This window comes from Symphodus melops (genome assembly GCF_947650265.1).
Source record: "Symphodus melops genome assembly, chromosome: 8".
Taxonomy (NCBI): Eukaryota; Metazoa; Chordata; class Actinopteri; order Labriformes; family Labridae; genus Symphodus; species Symphodus melops.
Window position 1 is genome coordinate 13,204,441 of NC_136698.1, and position 18,182 is coordinate 13,222,622.

Consider the following 18,182-nt stretch of genomic DNA (forward strand, 5'->3'; position numbering starts at 1 on the left):
GAGAGAGAGAGAGAGGAGGGCTGTTAGTCTGAGCGAGCGAGAGATAGAGAAAGAGAGAGAGAGATAGATAGAGAGAGAGTCTGATCAGCCAAAACAGAACCAACCCATGGCATTGACAGAAAATAAAAGTCATCTCTTGATATTCACAGTAGAAGAAATACATTTTCAAAACAAAAATCAGAACAGAGAAACAGACAACTAAACCAACAAGGACTGGAGGAGAAGTGGGAATTGAATGCTAACTGTTTAGAAGAGGAGTCATGCTTTCTGCAAGACAACAGGTGTTAGTTCTGATGTGATTTAGAGGGTCCGGGGTTGAACTTGGTGATCACAGATATGAAATGAAGTTACACCGCTAGACTTTAAGCACAATTGTGTTTTTGGACAAAGGGGAATCCAAAGCATGAAGCTGCTTCCAGTGCCCAGGGGAAGCCTCCTGCGAGTCATTTCATAAACAATATAAATATACTTGGCAGAGGAAGTCTATTTACTACCTCATTTCTCTGCTTATGTATAATCATTATTATTATTATTGTTATTATAAGGGCAAGGGCTAAAAAGCTATAAGGTTAGAGGTTGTCTTTATTATCCCTGATAGAGGGCACTTTGTCTTGGAGTCAGCAGTAGAAACGTCCAACCAACCTACAATCAAAACAAACCAGATGAGAGGGATAATGATTGTCCTGAAAGCTTGCTCTGAATCCGGTCACAACTGACACGAAATGAGCTTTAAAAAAATCTGAACATTAAAAACAGAAGAGGACCGAATTTGAAGTTTTGCTCCAAATAATTGCCACTTCTTTCAGGACTCGTCGAAAGCTTCCCTCTGGGGCAAAAGAAGAAGAAGAAGAAGAAAAAGAAAAGAAAGAAATGAGCTAGAAGGAGAAGTTTAGATGATACCACAGGTGAAAGGAATTGATCAGCAGTGTTGGTAATGTTTGATAAACGTGATATTTGTCATGATGGGATATTAAGTGACTGCCTGGGGAATATTTAGGCTCCTTAGACTGATTCCTCCATATGCACTGAGGTAGACTCTGGCCAAACACAAAGACAACAACATAGAATAACTAAGAAATGAACAAACTAGCACTCCTGCTGCTCACCAAACCAGCTACTACACCTGTTCAAGAACAAACGTTTACATCGCTTCACTCTCAAAACACCTTAAAAATGTGTGACTAAAAAGCTAACTGTGTTCTTGTTATACAATGACAATGATCATAATAAAATAAATATCTGGTATTTCAAAGATATGGGCACCATCTTAATTAAAAATTGCATATGCGTGTGAAGACCACCACGAGATAAGCAACCAAGGTCAAGGTGGAGACGAGAGCTGTGTCCTATTTCCATACTAAATACTGAGTCTTAGTTGATACGTAGTGTGTTTTACTGGAAGATTAAAGACGTACTAAAACAGTGTACTTTTAAGATAAGAATTGAGACCAAGTATACCGTATGAAAGTTTGACACAGCTAAGTTAAACCATTTCTCTGTCATGTATGCAAACTGGCGGGCATCGCCTTTTTTTTTTTTCTTTTTCTTTTTTATAAATCTTTTATTTTCCAAACTTTGTCACAGATTATTTACAAAGTACAAAAGCCCAAGATTGTAACTCCTTGGAATAATTAGCTGAAATCTACATCATAAACCTCAGGCTGCCTCGAAGTGCCAACAGCTCAGACTCCGCCCTCTCCACAGCGTCACCGCAAGAGCACGAGGAGAACGTAAGCGTTCAAACCTTACACTGGCAACAAGCCCAGATTAAAAAAAATAAAAAAAAGTTGAAGAAGAAAAATAAACCAATACAGCCCTTGTGATGACTTTTCTTACAGCAAGGGACACAGGTGTAACCCCACAAACACAAATGCAGATGCAGCTTGGGTTTTTTTTTGTCTCATGCTTTGTGACAAAAAAAAAAAAAAAAAAAAAAATCAAATACAGAGAGAGCATAGAGGCCTGTCTATGTTCTGTGTGTGCGTGTGTTTTACTAGCTAATGCAGCTAGTCTGGACGTGGCTCTGGTTTTGAGAAGGCACTGTTAAAGAATGGAGGCAGCTTCTCTGCTTTCTCTGATTCTGTGGATTATCCTTGTTGACAGGAAGCTGCCGACACTTTGGCTAAACTATACATGCTGAGCGCTGCTCGGACAGATTGGGAACCACACGGGTCTGTTTGTCCAGAAATGACAACAAGAAAAAAGGCCCAGCTCTACACATCTGCAGTATTTCACTTCCCACGTCACTGAATGCTGTGGTTAGACAGGGAGAGGTGAATATCTGCTGTGTGACTCTGACAACCTTTCAGCTCTGAATGAAGGACCTTTATAATCTGAAAAATAAGATCGAGGACAACGAGTAAGGGTACTGATAACAGGAATGTTTCTCATTCCCAGAGGGAGGGACACTTAAGATTTAAGAAGGAAAAAAAAAAACAAAGCCTTTTGTGTGTTTATTCTGACTCTAATGGTGTGTGTTGATGGCATCAGCTTTACGAGCAGTCGGGCAAAAACTGAGGAAATGAAGGAACAAGGAGTTCCAACATTACCCTGTAATGTCAGACCTGAGTGAAATAGCTGCTGCACACTGTGTCCTGACTGCATGAGATGGCAGAGAAAATAATAGGATTAACGATCGCTCACCCTCTCTCTCAGATGTTCTGAAAGATAGACAAACACAGAGAGAGTATGTCCCCCTTTCTCTCTCGCTTCACTATTTTGCTGTGGACTGAACACAGTTGGAACTTTCCATATATTTCTCCAGCCCTTTCTACATTTCTCCACCCCTCGACCACAAAATGGGGAAATTTCCAGCAGCCTGATTTTGAGCAGTGAGCTCAGCAGCCAATGGGAAGAGTTGAGTAAGGAGAGTGTGTGTGTGGTGAGGAGGAAACCAAACAGGGAGCGGAGAGCATTATGTTTAAAATGAAAGAAAACCATCTTAAAGGCAGATTTCAGGTCAGATGGGAAGGGAATGCTACTGCTCTCTGATTTCAATTCCACTCCACTCCAATCCACTGCACCTGCACTTAAGCTTAGGGCTGGTGTTCATTTCCCCCACCCTGCTCTGACCCAAGCAGCCCCCCCCTCCCAAAAATCCCCCCCCCAAAAAACAAAACACAAATGATAAGCCATAACTGTTACACTAACACACTAAAGTACATTCACCAGGCCAGGACAAAGCTTTCCACACTCTCTCACCTCTCAGAGAGTTCACAACAATCACGTGAAAGACGCAATAAACCAGCAATAACAGACACATAACCTCAGCTCCCGCGTGACCCGACCAAAGTGAGCGAGCGAGGGGGTGGGGGGAGAGAGGGAGAGAGAGAGAGGGAGAGAGAGAGAGCAGACATGGAGACTAACACACATCAGGTGCACTTCTACCTAGAAAGACCTCATTCCCATTTTATATAAAGCTTTTTTTTTGGTTATTCCATTTTTATACTTCCCGTCAATGTTGTAGTTAAGGTGCCTCCAAATACTGAAAGCCCTCAGTGGGGCCGAGGTTTATAAAAAATGATGCAGTCAGTTGACAATATCTGAGGGCTTTGGAGGCCTAAGACACAGAGAGCACTGATGGTAGATTAGCGTGATTGTTGGGGCTATAAAATTACGAAAATTTAAAAAAAAACAGAAAAAAAAACTGGCAAAACAAAATACCTGCAAAGCTTCTGATGAAAAATATTACAAATATGGCCAACACGGAGGAAATATTTACAAAACATCAATATGTCATATATTATATATCAAATATTGGTACATTTATACCAATATTCCATATATACTATATATATTATATTTATTTATATATTCTATACCCACTAAAATATATCAAAGCAGCAGCTATTGGTCAGTCTGAGGAACTCCTTTGTCCAATTCTTAACTGTTTAAATATCCTTCAGCCATATAGTGAGGACACAGAAATAAAACTGAGAAAAAAGAGAATAAAAGAGAAAACAAGAATAAAAGCAAATAAATTAAAAACTATTCACCAAACACCCGATGAATCTGTGTATAGTTTGGAATTCTGCAGAACAAAAAAAAAAGGAAAAAAGAAAACATTCCTCAAGGAATAGATGTTTGTTCTAGGATCAAGTCTTTGCAAGTTATCCCACCGTTCCAAACTGATTAAGTCATTGTTCAGACAAAAAAAAAAAAGGAAATTAGTATAAGCGCAGTAGACACTTGTCTTTGTTTATAGGCCACGTACAAAAAGGCCACTGTCTGAGTAACAAAGTTTCACTTGGAGAAACAAACACAAAGCACAGAGATGTGGAAATGCAGATTGATGGGAGAGAGAGAGGGGACAAGTCTTGAGGTTGAGCGTAAGCAGCCATCTTGGTTGTCTAAGGTTTGTTGTGTTCACAGTTTTTTTTTTTCTTTTAATGTTTCCCTCACAAGGAGTCCTGGAAACGTGGCAATAGTGAAAAAAACAATAGATTGGTAATATTGTAATAGGAAATCCAATGTGTTGTGGAGGAAATAAAAAAAAAAAGTGTTACACCATGTTTGCATCCCTTGCTTGCCAGTGTTTCGGCAGCTTTGAGAACAAAAACAAAAAGTCCTGAGATCTGTGTCTATATTTTTGAAGGGTTCTCTAAGAATAATCGATCATTAGAAAATGAAGGATACAGAAAAAAAAGGAACTGGAAGAGAAAGAAGGATGGGAAGTGAAAGGGGATACGTTTAAACAAGTTCTTCTAGGAAACAGGAAATGTTAGGAAGGGCTGGATCTGGGCAACGATAAGATTCGTCCGTTTTTCTTGCCACCGTTCATGTGTGTGTAGGGGACATGTTCCTCATAGTTCCCCCTTAGGGCCACTGAGGGCCCGCTGTCCCTGCCTAAGCTCTCCTCTCTCTGCGAGTAAGACGACGGGTCCAGAGGGATGCTCTCCATGTTGTCCAGGTCTAGGTCAAACTCCTCTGTCTCTGGGACTTTGTTCTCCTCGCTGTAGAAGAAGGAGACCTCCTGGAAAGACGGGTGCAGGTCCTCCCGTAGCATCTCGATGATCTCATGGAACATCGGCCGCATCTTAGGGTTGTACTGCCAGCACATCTGCATCAGGCTGTGCCTGAGAGAGGGAAGAACAAACACAAGACCTCAACATGTGGAAAATTCCCAAGTCTCTAGAGTTCTATCTTCTTATCTCTTTTTTTTTCTCAGGAAAGTACTTGAATCCCTGCTTTTCCACGAATTTCAATGTAAGTCATCAAAAGGATTTTTCCACGTGACACATGTGACATGTGGGCGGCAAACAAACCTTTAAAAATACCCAAATGATCAGGTGTTTGTTAATATTATTTTAAGGGTAATCATAATTTAAGCTGTGAATATTCAAGTTAGTAACATTATAAAGACCGATGCTTTTATTTTGAAAGAGTAATGCTAATATTTCATCTTATTGAAGTACTTGGTACTTTCGCACCAATACAATAGACATTCCTCGTACATGTACAAATGTACTATAAAACTGGTTCTGATTCGAAGTGAAAAGATCATACTGTGCTTCTTGTTTTTGTTGTACCTGACTACTGAGGGCAAGAGGTTTGCAAATCCTTTGTTGTGGTAATTTAAAACCTAAAATCAATCAAGATTTTGTGAACCATCACACTCAGACCATCTGGGGACTCTTTGTGCTCCACGGTACTTAGAGTAAAATACTCCCGAACTTGGTTTCTGCATTGACTCACATCCTCTCGGGGCAGTTCTCCGGCCTGTCCAGGTATCCTCCATCCATCACGAACTTCAGAACCTGTTCGTTGGATAAACCCTGGTAAGGCTGCTCTGCTAGTGTACTGATCTCCCACAGCACAACGCCAAACGACCTGCACACACATGAGCAAGCCCACGTTATTAAATGCACTAGTGATGTAATGCAGCCTTGCAAGAAAGAGAGACTTACCAGCAGTCAGAGTGGGCAGTGAAGACTCCGTCCTTCAGAGACTCTGGAGCCATCCACCTGACTGGGAGCAGACCCTTCCCTCCTTTACGGTAGTAATCCGTCTCATAGATGTCTCGGGTCATACCAAAGTCTTTTTCAAAAAGAAAAAAGAGTCAATCTTAACTGCTAGGAAAGAGTCTAACTTAATAAAACTTAAAACAACATTCAGTACAGTACCTCCAATCTTGACGGTATAGTCTTCTCCCACCATGCAGTTCCTGGCTGCCAGGTCTCTGTGCACAAACTTCTTGGCATTGAGGTACGCCATGCCGTCTGCAATCTCTGCTGCCATCTGGATCATGTCCTTCAAAGTAGGAGGAGGACGGCCTGTGGGGTTGTTCTGCAACAAAAAGATTTAAAAAAAAATACAGAATTCAGATTGGTGGTAATGATGACGTCCACTCAGGTGGATTTTTAGCATGTAGAGACTTACCTCAGAGTCAGGTCTGAGACCACGCAGGTAGCTCTTTAGGTCACCGTGGGTCATCAGCTCCATCACTACCAGGGTGGGCTGACCTTTGGACACCACACCTAGCAGACGCACCTACAGGAAGAAAAGACAAGGATACATAATGCACTTTGTACTGGCTGGCAAGGGAAGACAGCAAACACATTCTAAATGATTCTAAATGAATGTTTGTTGAAATTGTCACATTAATATAGGTGGGACCAAAAGGAGGATAATCTCCAGGCTGTTAGTAACGAATAAATACAGGTGAAGGTTTCAAAATGTAGATCATTTCACGGTTTCACTTCGGTGTGGTTAAGTTCAGCATGGCTCAGGTAATCCCCATCCCTTTTAAAAGGTACAGTATGTAAAATTAAATGTTTACATGAAAATATCTAACTTAAATTAAAAATGGACTAAACCCATATACAGTATATATATTTATATATTTTTTAAATTGAGTACTTACGTCACCTCAAATATTTCTAAAAGCCAGAATAATCTGTAATTTTATATTGTAATGGGACATGTCTCGCAGGTGGCCGCCATGATAGACACAAAATGTTGATCGTTGTCATGGAAACAACGAATGTTACGTCAAAGACTGCTGAATAAGCTTGAGCTAGCTGCTAATGAGAGCTGCCTTTCTGTTGCTGTATGTGCTGCTGTGATAAAAAAAAAACATCCTTTATAATATACTTGGATAAATGGCCAGTACACATGTTGTCTTTCTCAGGTTGGTTTCGCCCGTTCACATTGATCAACAGAGTTTGTTCGTTTTTATTCACATGAACTGTTTTACCCCGCAAGCCTCGACTTTATCTGTTGTTATTGCTTTAATTGAGAGCCCCCTATTGGTGGATTTTAACTACTGTACTTATAAGAACACTCTTACTGTTAGCCATGCAGCCAAGACGACATATTTAGAAAAGTTCTCTCTCTCTTCTTTTTGTTGTTTAACTAATAAAGAGAGCCCACGCTGTGATTTCTAAACATGACAGCAAGACACATGGCAGATTAATTGGTGCTCAGTAGGATGTTGCATAAGATGTAATTGAGTTAAAAAAAAATGTTCCCCAAGTCAAACTGTGTCTCAATGTGGCAGCCCCAACACATTAATCGCGCTACTAATTCATGAGTCACATGTTCATGCTGGGTTCGACTACATGATGGGAAGCTGTGATGCACTGCCATTCACAAGCTGGTATTTGTGAGTCAGTAATGAAGCTGTTTAAAAAACTGTTTGGTGGTTTGTCGTACCACATGGTGACAGCTGAAAGCCTTCATCACAGAGGCTTCGTTGAGGAACTCGATCCTCTCACGCAGGCTGGCTGATTCATTGACCGTCTTAACGGCTACATATGTGTCCGGGTCTCCTTTGACGATGTCCTTGGCGATTCCCTCGTACACCATTCCAAAGGTGCCCTGGCCCAGCTCTCTGAGCACCGTGATCTTCTCTCGGGGGACCTCCCACTCGTCAGGAACGTACACTACACAAATGAAGTCACCGTTATCATCACGACTATTTTCACACATTTCTCTTTTCTTCTAAGTATCGTTCAAACATATACAGTAAAAGCACAACGTCTTGTTTTTCCTAAATGTGGCTAGTTTTTTTTTTCATGATACTCTTCTTACCATCATTCGCACTGAGGTACTCAGGGTTTGAGGAGGCGATGAGGGGTCCCGTCGGGCCTTCTGTTTGCCTTTAAACAACCAAAGATTTACATTACTGAACCGTCTCCTGTTAGTTTAAACCTCACTGTCAAAGTCTACAAAATAAACATCCTCTACTTCAAATCCAACTTCTACTTCCTAATCAAAGACACCTTTCCCTCACTGGTGTCATACATCATGACATGCAATGTTTTTAGCCTACTAAATATCTTACTTCTTCTTTAAGATCACAAAGACTCCTCCTCCCACGAACAGCAGCAGGATGAAGCAGATGACTGGGCCAATGACGATCCAAATCAAACCTGGGTCAGCTGAAATAAAACACAGAGGTCACAGGTCAGTACTCTTGAAAGAAGCAGAGTGTGGACGATACATCTGTCTTACAGAATCCTATGAGTAAAACAAGTCTCACGGTTAGGCATGAAGAAGTAAGTGGTTTCTGTAAAGGAGCCGTTTCCTGCCAAAGAGGTGGCGCGGACCCTCACGCTGTAGTTTCCAGGCTGCACGAGTGAAAGCTTGGTGCCACCTGACTTAAGGTAGGCTGGCCGGGACACACAAGCTGTGTGAACCTGTGAAGAAACAGAAAGAAATATGAAGTAGAAATTATTTTCCACCAATACATGATTCTACTATAAACCCTTCACACTTTGAGTGCAAACTTCACGCAGAGATTTGTTCCCCAAAGAACCTCAGGGAATAAGATGTACCACCAGGAAAAATAAAGACTCACAGATAAACCCAGACGGAGGTTTATGAATCTACTGCCCCAGTGAAGTATTAACCAGTATCAGAAGGTTGAGTCAGAAACAAAAGATTGATCATGCTCAGTTAGAATCTATACAAACTATGAACTTGACCTTCTTAAACACTGTAATCATCATCTTAAATAAAGCCTGACAGTGGTGTGTTGTGCTGTGTTAGTACACCGGAGATTCCAGTCCATTCCTGCCACTGCATTCTACTCTTCCTTCCTACCTCTGTCTCTATGGTAACAGAGCTGCTACTGGCTCCTGGGGTCAGGCAGTGCAGCAATGAATAACAATGAGAGATGAATTCTCATTTACAACAAGTAAACAACAACAACAACAACAACAACAACAACAACAACAACAACACACTTACATTCACATGAAAGCTATAACATGCAAACCCACGTGGCAGAAAACGTCAACATACAAGAGAGTGGGAGCACAAAGGGGCTTTGTAACTTTCTTCCCCTCTTTTTATAAAGAAGAGACTAGATTTAAGTGTGACACAGACCTTTTTGCTTTCTTTCCTTGCCTCAATTCGCCAGAGTTTCTCCACTTATCCCGTATCAAGATCTTTTCTGCTTGGTCTTTCCCTTCCTCAGCTCTCAGTGTAGGTAAACATGAAGCTTCATTCCCCTCCCCCTCCTTCCTCTAACTTTTGTTTTTCTAACACTCAGTGTTACTCCTCACTGACCTCTGAGTCCCCGACCCTCCTGTAGAACACCTCGTACAGGATGATAAGGCCGTTAGGTGAGCTCGGTGTGTTCCATTTAATCAACACGTAGGGAGGCTCCGCCGTCACTATCTCATGGGTTACAGGGCCTGGGATGTCATCTGCTTTCTCTGTGGGGAAAAAGACAGAAAGAAATCCACTTAGAACATCTGGATTATTTGGCCACCTTTGTCTGTGACTGCCTTCCATGAATGCCTGATGGGCCAATGCCTTACTTTGAGCTAAATATTCTTTATGTGAAGGCATGATTATATGAGTGCTTGACATAACTTTAAATTTGATTGCTGCATTTCAAACTGATAAAAAGAAACTCTTTGTTAATAAAAGCTTTGTTGTTTTTCTTACCCTCTGGCATCGTCCGAGCACTGACGTAAGTAGCCATGCTGCAGCGTTTGAAGTCCGTCGGGTGGTTACAGGCCATGATCTCTATCTTATAGCTGGTGAAGTGGTGCAGGTTGGAGATGACCGTCGTCTCCTTTGAGGACACTTTCAGCTCCACCTGAGCAGAGAAGGAAAGAGATTAAATGACTCGCACAGCAAGAGCCAGATAAAAGGTATATATACATATATAAATATATATATATAAGGGAAATGTTCTGTTTAATACAAAAGATAGGCTTTGTGCTACCTGTCAACATCTAACGGTATTCACATATTCTTCCTTTTGCTCCAAGTTTAAAATAACTAGTAGCAACTCAGAAGAAGAAGAACGGAATCCATGTTTGCAAATAAATGTAAACGTTTGAGACCTTTGATCCCTCCTCTTCTTGGTTGTCGTCTTCAGGACTGGCTGTGCTGGAGTCGAACGATGGCAGACTAGGGGCTGTGGTAAGGAAGAGAGAGTTTTGGGTGGCGTTCGCAACTCCAACCGAGCGTCTCCGACGAGATGGCCTGTAGAAACAAGGTTAAAAGCAACGCAGTTAGTCTGAAGTCAGACGGGTTTAGTGTGAACTACACACTGACACACGGCATATAAAGTGTATCCTAATACCTAACGTTAATAGAGTAAATCAAGTCTGACTGCAGGACATTTCTCTTCAATATCAGCTGCTGTCATACTGGCAGAGCTACCGGACCTCACCACTGGGTGGTGCCAACGAGCAAGTCCGCTTCAGTAGCAGTGATGAGAAGTGAGAGCGCACAACAAAGGATATGAGCTTTAACTAATGAAGACAAAGAAGATCTGCAGTGCACCTCTGTGTGAGGACAGAGAGAATCAAAGTCTATAAATAAGAAAACCCTTCCTTACAAGATGATCACATTAAGTGCCCTTGAGAAGTAATGCCCTTTACCCTGAGCTGCTGCAGTGAGGCCTCTTCTTGTCTGTCACTAAGCGGAGCACTGAGTGAACATTGAACCAGCGCTTGTTCAGGTAGGAGAAACACAACAACACTTCCTGCGTCCCTTCGCGTGACGGAAAAAGAGAGAGCGCGAGGAGTTCTCCCTGTACCTCAGTATGCACAGCTGACCTTGGTCCATGGGTTCAAAAATGCAGCTGGGGTTTGTGAGAGTTTGAGTGTTTGTGTGCGTCCAAATGGCAGTGTGCATGACTGCACCCCTGACTGGCATGAATGATAATGGGCACAGTAATCACTCCCCTAGGGAACCAGAGGGAGAGAGTGTTTGTGAGTGTGTACGTGGGTGCGTGCATGTCCTTGTGTACGGTAGAGTGTAGGGGGCACCAGGGTCTAGACAATCAGAACCTCCCACCTTAAGTCCCCCCCCCCCTTCCACAGTTGTGTTCTGGAGAAAAACAAGGGTTGGCATGAACACCACACACAGCGGTGGCCGACAGGGATGAACGAGAAAGAGTTGGCACAGGGCTGAGTTTAGACGCACATCTTATTGTGTGGAACAAAAGGTGAGGGATCTAGTCCGGTTGGACGGAGGGGCTCGAGGGTGACTGCTACACATGAAGCTCCCCTCAGGGTTTGCTTGGCTCCAGTTAACTCCTGAAGGTTATATGCTGGTTATTGTTGTGTGCAGTGTCTGACTACAACACAAACTTGTAGAATCACTAAGAAGTTCTAATGGGTGAGCGATCTCCAGAACATTTAAAAATTGACAGACGGCAAAACAGCGCGCATCTGTTGAGAACACAGAAACATTGCACTTCCTCTAAATTTGTGCTGGGATGTGTACCTGCTCTCAAAGACTTCATTGTGGAGGTAGTTCTCAAAGGTCTTCCGGTACTCTATCTCCTCCTGCTCTTTCTTTAGCTGAATTTCCGTCTTGGGGCAAGCGCAGCAGCCACCCCCTGAGGTGGGCTCATCTGTGTGGTTCCACTTCTGCTCATCCTCGCTGTCCAGGTGGGTCGGCGTGCGCGAAGGCAGCTTCATTCCTGAGCGATGGGAATAGGTGTGAGGCAAAGTCAGATAATCAAATGTGCAGAGAGGAGCAGCTGGTTTGGATGCATCAAACTGAAGCGATGCATCCTGTGGATACCTTGGAGACAGTAGTCGAACTTGTAGAGGTCGCTGTCCTCTGGCTGTTTACGGCAGATGACCCGGTAGTGGGTGATGTTGCCATTGGGGCTGGTAGGAGGCTTCCACTTCAGGATGATTTGAGAGGAGGAGTTTGAGGAGGAGCTGGGTTCCAGAGGCACAGAGGGCTCTGAGAAGGACAAAGAAAGAGAGCAAGACATTGGTAAGAGTTTTATTGGTCCTCTGACATTGGACCAAAGCTAAAGTCAAACTAAAGTACAACGTTGTAAAAATATGAATGAATGAGCCTTTGCATAAAAAGAGGGTTGAAACTAATGGAATTAAACAACTTTTGCCATTTTCTCAAATGTATTAGTGTATATTTCATCCAGCTAGAACTCTGTGCAGCCTACTGTATTTACACGCCAGTGTATACAGAACAGAACTCTGTCACCTGTTTGCACGGTCAATGTTGCAACAAACACGAAAATAATGATGGTTTTCTAGACATACGAGACACTCCCTAAGTATCTTAGATAAATCTGTGTTTTTCCTGAAGTGGCTGAACTCACTTGAGGCGTTGGTGCGGACATAGATGATCTCACTCTTGGCGCCGTGAACCTGGTGCTCGTCAGACGCAGACAGTTGGGTTTTCACCATGATGGCGTACTGAGTCCAGGGGTTCAAAGAGCGGATCAGATGCCCAGGCTCGTCCGCCTTTTTGCCGTCCGTGGGACGGGGTGGAGGGTCAACGTCAGCGATCGCCCAGCTGTTAGAGCCACAGGCGTCCTGTCCATCGAACTCTGTTACATTCCTGTACGGGCTGCAGCACGTGGACGGAAAGAGGTTTGGATCTATCAATCATCAGGTTCAATTGTTGAATTAACGTTGAGCAGCATCAATGGTGCTAATTTAATAAGGAAATGACTTGTGTAAAGGTATGCTCAAAATGCTAAACATTATAATGCTTAAAGAAACAAGTGACTTTTTTTCTGTCTTTTTAAAACCTTGGTGCAGATCTTTTGGGGGACAAACAAAAAAGTGACGTCAGATTCTATGAAAGAAAATACAACGTATTACTTCTAAGTAACTAAAGGCTGCGGGCAGCTTATTTTTAATGAGCAAGTTAGAAATATACAGGGGAGTCACTTAATTGATTGGCTTTCAAAGTGATACGTCTCTGAATCACACTGGGAGTCACTGAAGGGTTTGAGGAAGTGGAGTGTTGTTCTTTGTGTATGTGCGTGTGGCCCTATCGACGTCTCCTCTTCATTCAGCTGTAAAAGACTTCTTGCTGTAAGTAGTGGGTATTTAGAAGCTTGTTGAACCTACTTTAACTGTACCAAGATCATAAGAAGTGAGTGGGCTGTTGTCACCATGACTGAGGTGAGAAATAGTACAAAGTGAAAGGTCAAAGAATTGACCCTTGGAGAACCTCGAGAAGAAAAGACTGATTGAAGCAGGTTAGAACAGGACCCATGAAAACGACTACATCTGAATCTCTTGATTAAATGACACATTATTCTAGTAGTTAGCTAGAGCAAGGTACATTTTGGTTGGTGCATGCTGTGACTTGTTTCAAACAGTCTGTATGTCAATGAACTTAGATGTTTTCTTTTAAAAGTCAGATGAATAGACACTTACGCTTCTTTGTAGAGGACCATAAAGCCCAGCAGGTCTCTGAAGTCTAAGGGCCAGAAAGCCTCCCACCGCAACATGATCATATTCGACGAGGTTTTTATGACGGTGAAGTTCAGAAGCTTGGTCTCACCTGATGGATTAAACAGACAGAGGAAGCGGTGTCATACTCTGAGAGGGATGACATCACACACATCAGGAAAAAAGTAAAATGACTTATACATCACATTGACTGAGGAGGATGTCTTTATGTGTTTTTTTTATGGCCTTTTCCTACTCAATCTGATTTGAGTCTTCTGATGTTGAATCCTTGTGGTATCAGGCTTGTTGTGATATGTACTCGTTCATTTATCTTTAGTCAAAGCAGCTGCACTCCGTGTATTTGAATTCAAGAGGGAAGGAGGAACAGTAAAATGTAGGCGTGTGAAGCAGCTCGAAAGGTTTTGTACATTTATGCAGGACATCTCTTGGAAAGTTTTCTACCTGGGAACGCTTGCAAGTGTTGGTTGTCTATATAGAAACAGAATTATTTCCATCAACAACTGGCTGCAATCACTTTAAAGCTCCTCTGCGGAGTATTCACAAAACACACTTTACATTTTGTTCCAGTGTTAACATTCAGGATTTAGTGATGCTTGTGAGGCATTAACTATGAACCGAAGAAGTTACTATGTGAAATGTGTTAATGAACTAATGAGTTGGCAGAGGAATCTTTTTAAGTCACTTGAAGATTCAAAGTGAACTTACAGGAGGCTTGGTCCCCGTTGTTGCGCACGGCGATATCGTTCTTTTGGTTGCGGTCTTTAGTTCCCGTCACCTGCTCCATCTTCCGGATTTCAGACATGCAAAGTTTGGAGTTGTAGTGGAAGAACATTCGACCATGCTGGATGGTCAGATTGTGCTTGGACCAGTCCCAGAGCTCACGCAGGTTTTGGTTGTCCAGTGCGTAGAAGGCGTAGACACTGACAGAGACGATGGCAAGACGGAATCAAACACACACAGTAAAATACACTATTGATGCACGTTTATAAAGCAGGAGCGCAGCAGGAAATAAAAGAGAAAGAGGATTTACTCTGACTCTAGATGCTCCCCCCTGATGATGCGTAGCTTGCGGAGGAAGGAGAGGGAGACCAGAGCGTAGGCTCTTCGAACGGTGAGGAAGCCTGTAATCTCCTCAAGCTGGCCCAAGCTAGCCTCCAGCTCAGCTGCAATGTTATCTGCAAGGATACACACATTTAATCTGACAGCTACGTGGACATATAAACACCTACAGTGCAATGAATGTTTTCACCGGTCAGACACAGTGGTAATGAAGTGTAAAACATACATTGAAGAAGCTGAGAGACAGATAGAGAAGGACATAGTATGAGACACAGAGCCAGGACAGGAGGCCCAGCAGGTGGGTGTCGTGTTGTTGTACTCACTTCCTCCTCGAATCTTGATGATCATGTTGCCGTGGAGAACAGTGCAGCCTCTCAAAGCCTGCGCTGAAGTGACCGAGTCAATCGTCTTATTTCCAGCACACAGTTTGGGACACAGGCCTGCACACGGTGAACACGTCAAGCTGCACAGAGAGACATACACGCGCAGATCAGGGGCTGTCCGCGTCTTTATGAATGTGGTGAAGGTGTGCGTCAGTGATTTGTTTATAGAGCTGTTACAGGCCCAACCCGGAGGGCACAGAACCGTACTGATGCATATCAAGACAGACAAACAACATTCGATGCGTTTAATCAGAATGAGATTATCGTGTGTGACACACTCCAGAGTTGCCAAACAGCAGAGGCTGCGATGTGCACGAGCGCTATCGGTGGATATCGCCACATCTCTGACGCTGCGGGTGAAACTGACAGGATTCTGCGAGACGTCACGGTGAGACAACAGAGGGAGCCTTTAGGTGGAAGAGCAAACAAAGCTGTTTTGAACCGGAGAACAGAAAATACCTTGAATGTTTGTGTGCAGATATCAGAAAACTGGAATGACGCACGATTGAATGGTATGAGGCGGGAATGCTCAGTGACGTGCTGGAGTGCCGTGGGCAGGGGCCGGAGATGACATAGCAGATTATTAAACAAGGCTGTATCTGTCAAGAGGAAATCAACTGGCACACATTCCTGCTACTAACGGGAGTCCTTTCTGTTTATAACATACGAGAAGCTTCTGGCCTTACATCGACTCGAGGGATAATCTTATATCCTCTCACTCTGTTCTCTGCCTTCTATATGAAGAACAGGATTTTAATGTTCTTGTTTCTGAGGACATCCAATATTTTCTCTCTCCATTTTCCTAAAATGAATCCATAGGCTTTTAGGAGGAATTAGATTAGGTAACCTCTCATTCATATCTGAGCCCCTTTGTTTTATTAGCATTCTGGGATAGAGCCGAGAGAGCCGTCTTATCCTGCGCTTCAATTACTTCTGGCGTACATACAACACACACATGCATCAATGCACGCAGGGAGCACAATCATAGACAACAAAAACAACTCAACTAAAACACCAGCTGCAGTTCCCAACAGGCATTCCTCTGTTTCTTCCTCTCAGCGCAATGAGTGGCGTCCTCTCTCCCTGCAAACAAGTGCTTGGGCAAGTAATCACATACACACACACACACACACACACACTCACACTACTTGTACACACAGCGATGAGGCCTTTGATAGTGCAGCCTTTCAGGAAATTCATTCACAAAGGGCAGGCCTTGTCTAGTGAGCAGCCGTGTGCCCGCCACACAGAGACAAGAGACCTGAAGCTTCATTCACAAATGAGCACGTTTTTTCTCTCTCGTTTTTTTCCCCTAAAGCCTTCTCAAAGGAACATAATCCCTGTCTTTAATACCACCTCTAGTCCTAACATCCCTAACATTAAAGAGGTACCTTAGACTTAAACCTGAAGGCTGCTTTTAAACGGTGGTTTGCTCCGTCCACTGAATAAAAGTATTCCCCTTCCACCATTTCCTGTCTGAGAGAAGCAAAACATTTCGTTTATGATTTTTCACATGAGAATTAATTAAATGGATTTGGAAATGAAAAAAAATCAATGTGGGTTTGAAAGCTCAAAGTGGGGAAGACAATGATATATTTTTTTAAGGCAGCCCAGACTCACAGGGAGCAGTTAACAAAGGATGCTGTTGTTGACAGTGGCACTGGGGACCATGCAAGCTCTGCATGACCCGCTATTTGCAAGCTCACCCTTATTTAATTCTATGTTTATGCAGCTTTTATAATAATCCCCCTCACCAGGAAGCACAAAAACACACAGTCTTTCTCAAATCAGGCCCCTTCTTTCCCCTGAAGCAGCACAACGGTGCTATACCCACGATTCACCATAGTGACATGACACTGATTCTCAGGGCTGCCTCTTTTTGGTCCTTGTTGGTCTGTTCTTATCCACACTGAGAGTGCCAAACAACCCATCACACATCTGACGTCTTCTCGTTTGCATCTTATCAAGCTCTTAATAGAACAGAGGTCAAATTATTGTTGCCCCTCGATGTCTCTGAGTTAGTGGAAACACACTGTAATGATCTCTCTGTAGTTTATGTCTGTCTCCCACATGGAAAATCGTACATTCAGCCTCCAAAAGTAATGCTCTAGTTGCAGTTTAGAAAGGGAGAATGTTTTGGGACGTTGTACTGAAAAACACAGACACACAGGCAGACAGGCTGGGTCCAGCGGCAGCTCTTAAAGGGACAGTGTTTATCTGTCCGGCTGAACCCAGTGACTCCGGCTCCATGGTCTGCTAGAAGCATCTAGAAAAGAGGCCGCAGCTGACGCTCGGGTTTGGTGTTGGGCCTCGTCCTGGGCTGAACAAGACCCAGTGCACTCGCACACACACGCACGCTCACACCCTCTCACACTCAAACATGCTGTATTACTGGGCTGCCACAGAGTCCAGGAAAGATGAGCATACTGCTTAAAGTAGATTTAGGTGGCAAGAAAATATCAGGGAGCAAAGCTACCTGGAGGAAGGGACAGACAAATATTTTAGCTTCCATGTTGGGACTCAGGGATTTTTTTTAAATCCTTTCTTTGTTGATGGTGTGTTTCCAAAAAAGACACAATACCTGTTATTTTAACGATGGAAAATGCAACAATCTAATTCTTCAAAAAACTTCAGATCATCTCTCATATTTTCAACCAACACTGCTCTCTGTGAGAAAAAGAGACAAAGAGGAAAGAGGGGGGGGGCTCCTTCATAATAAAAGCATTAAAAAAAAAAAAATAGGAAGGGACTTTTATGGAGTGTATTTACAGTTGTATTCATTTAATTGCCTTTTTATGCCTTAAGTAGAGAGACAGGATAGTGGAGAAAACGGGATATGGAGAAAAGATAATGGGGAATGATGTGCAGGAAAAGGGCAGGATTCAAACCTGGGCCGCCTGCTCCAAGGACTATAGTCTTTGTACATGGGATGTTTGAACTATCCCACTAGGCCCCCAAAATGTGTTTTTAAACCAGTGATAAATAATACTGTGACAAAAAGTTCACGTCATGAAGGAGCGTAAAACTAATGCTGGTTTTAATATCGCTTTACCGGCCAGCTGTAGTTGTGATCTGCATCCTGATG

The 18,182-nt window shown here is 43.0% G+C and overlaps 1 protein-coding gene across 1 annotated transcript in view; it reads right to left on the reverse strand.

The window, feature by feature from the left end:
• Nucleotides 1-3,593: 3,593 nt before the first annotated feature.
• The window catches only part of insrb (insulin receptor b), a 62,122-nt gene continuing 47,533 nt past the window's right edge, over nt 3,594-18,182 (reverse strand). Inside the window, exons 5-23 of the mRNA XM_079349911.1 lie at nt 15,038-15,177; nt 14,686-14,830; nt 14,361-14,575; nt 13,620-13,746; nt 12,548-12,798; nt 11,998-12,165; nt 11,695-11,893; nt 10,302-10,443; nt 9,898-10,051; nt 9,514-9,662; nt 8,483-8,639; nt 8,285-8,381; nt 8,032-8,099; nt 7,654-7,883; nt 6,379-6,489; nt 6,123-6,285; nt 5,907-6,036; nt 5,695-5,829; nt 3,594-5,075 (exon numbers count right to left, since the gene is read on the reverse strand). Of these exons, the coding sequence (XP_079206037.1) occupies nt 4,721-5,075; nt 5,695-5,829; nt 5,907-6,036; nt 6,123-6,285; nt 6,379-6,489; nt 7,654-7,883; nt 8,032-8,099; nt 8,285-8,381; nt 8,483-8,639; nt 9,514-9,662; nt 9,898-10,051; nt 10,302-10,443; nt 11,695-11,893; nt 11,998-12,165; nt 12,548-12,798; nt 13,620-13,746; nt 14,361-14,575; nt 14,686-14,830; nt 15,038-15,177 (3,136 nt within the window). The 3' untranslated portion in view covers nt 3,594-4,720. The remainder of the gene's footprint in view (nt 5,076-5,694; nt 5,830-5,906; nt 6,037-6,122; nt 6,286-6,378; nt 6,490-7,653; nt 7,884-8,031; nt 8,100-8,284; nt 8,382-8,482; nt 8,640-9,513; nt 9,663-9,897; nt 10,052-10,301; nt 10,444-11,694; nt 11,894-11,997; nt 12,166-12,547; nt 12,799-13,619; nt 13,747-14,360; nt 14,576-14,685; nt 14,831-15,037; nt 15,178-18,182) is intronic.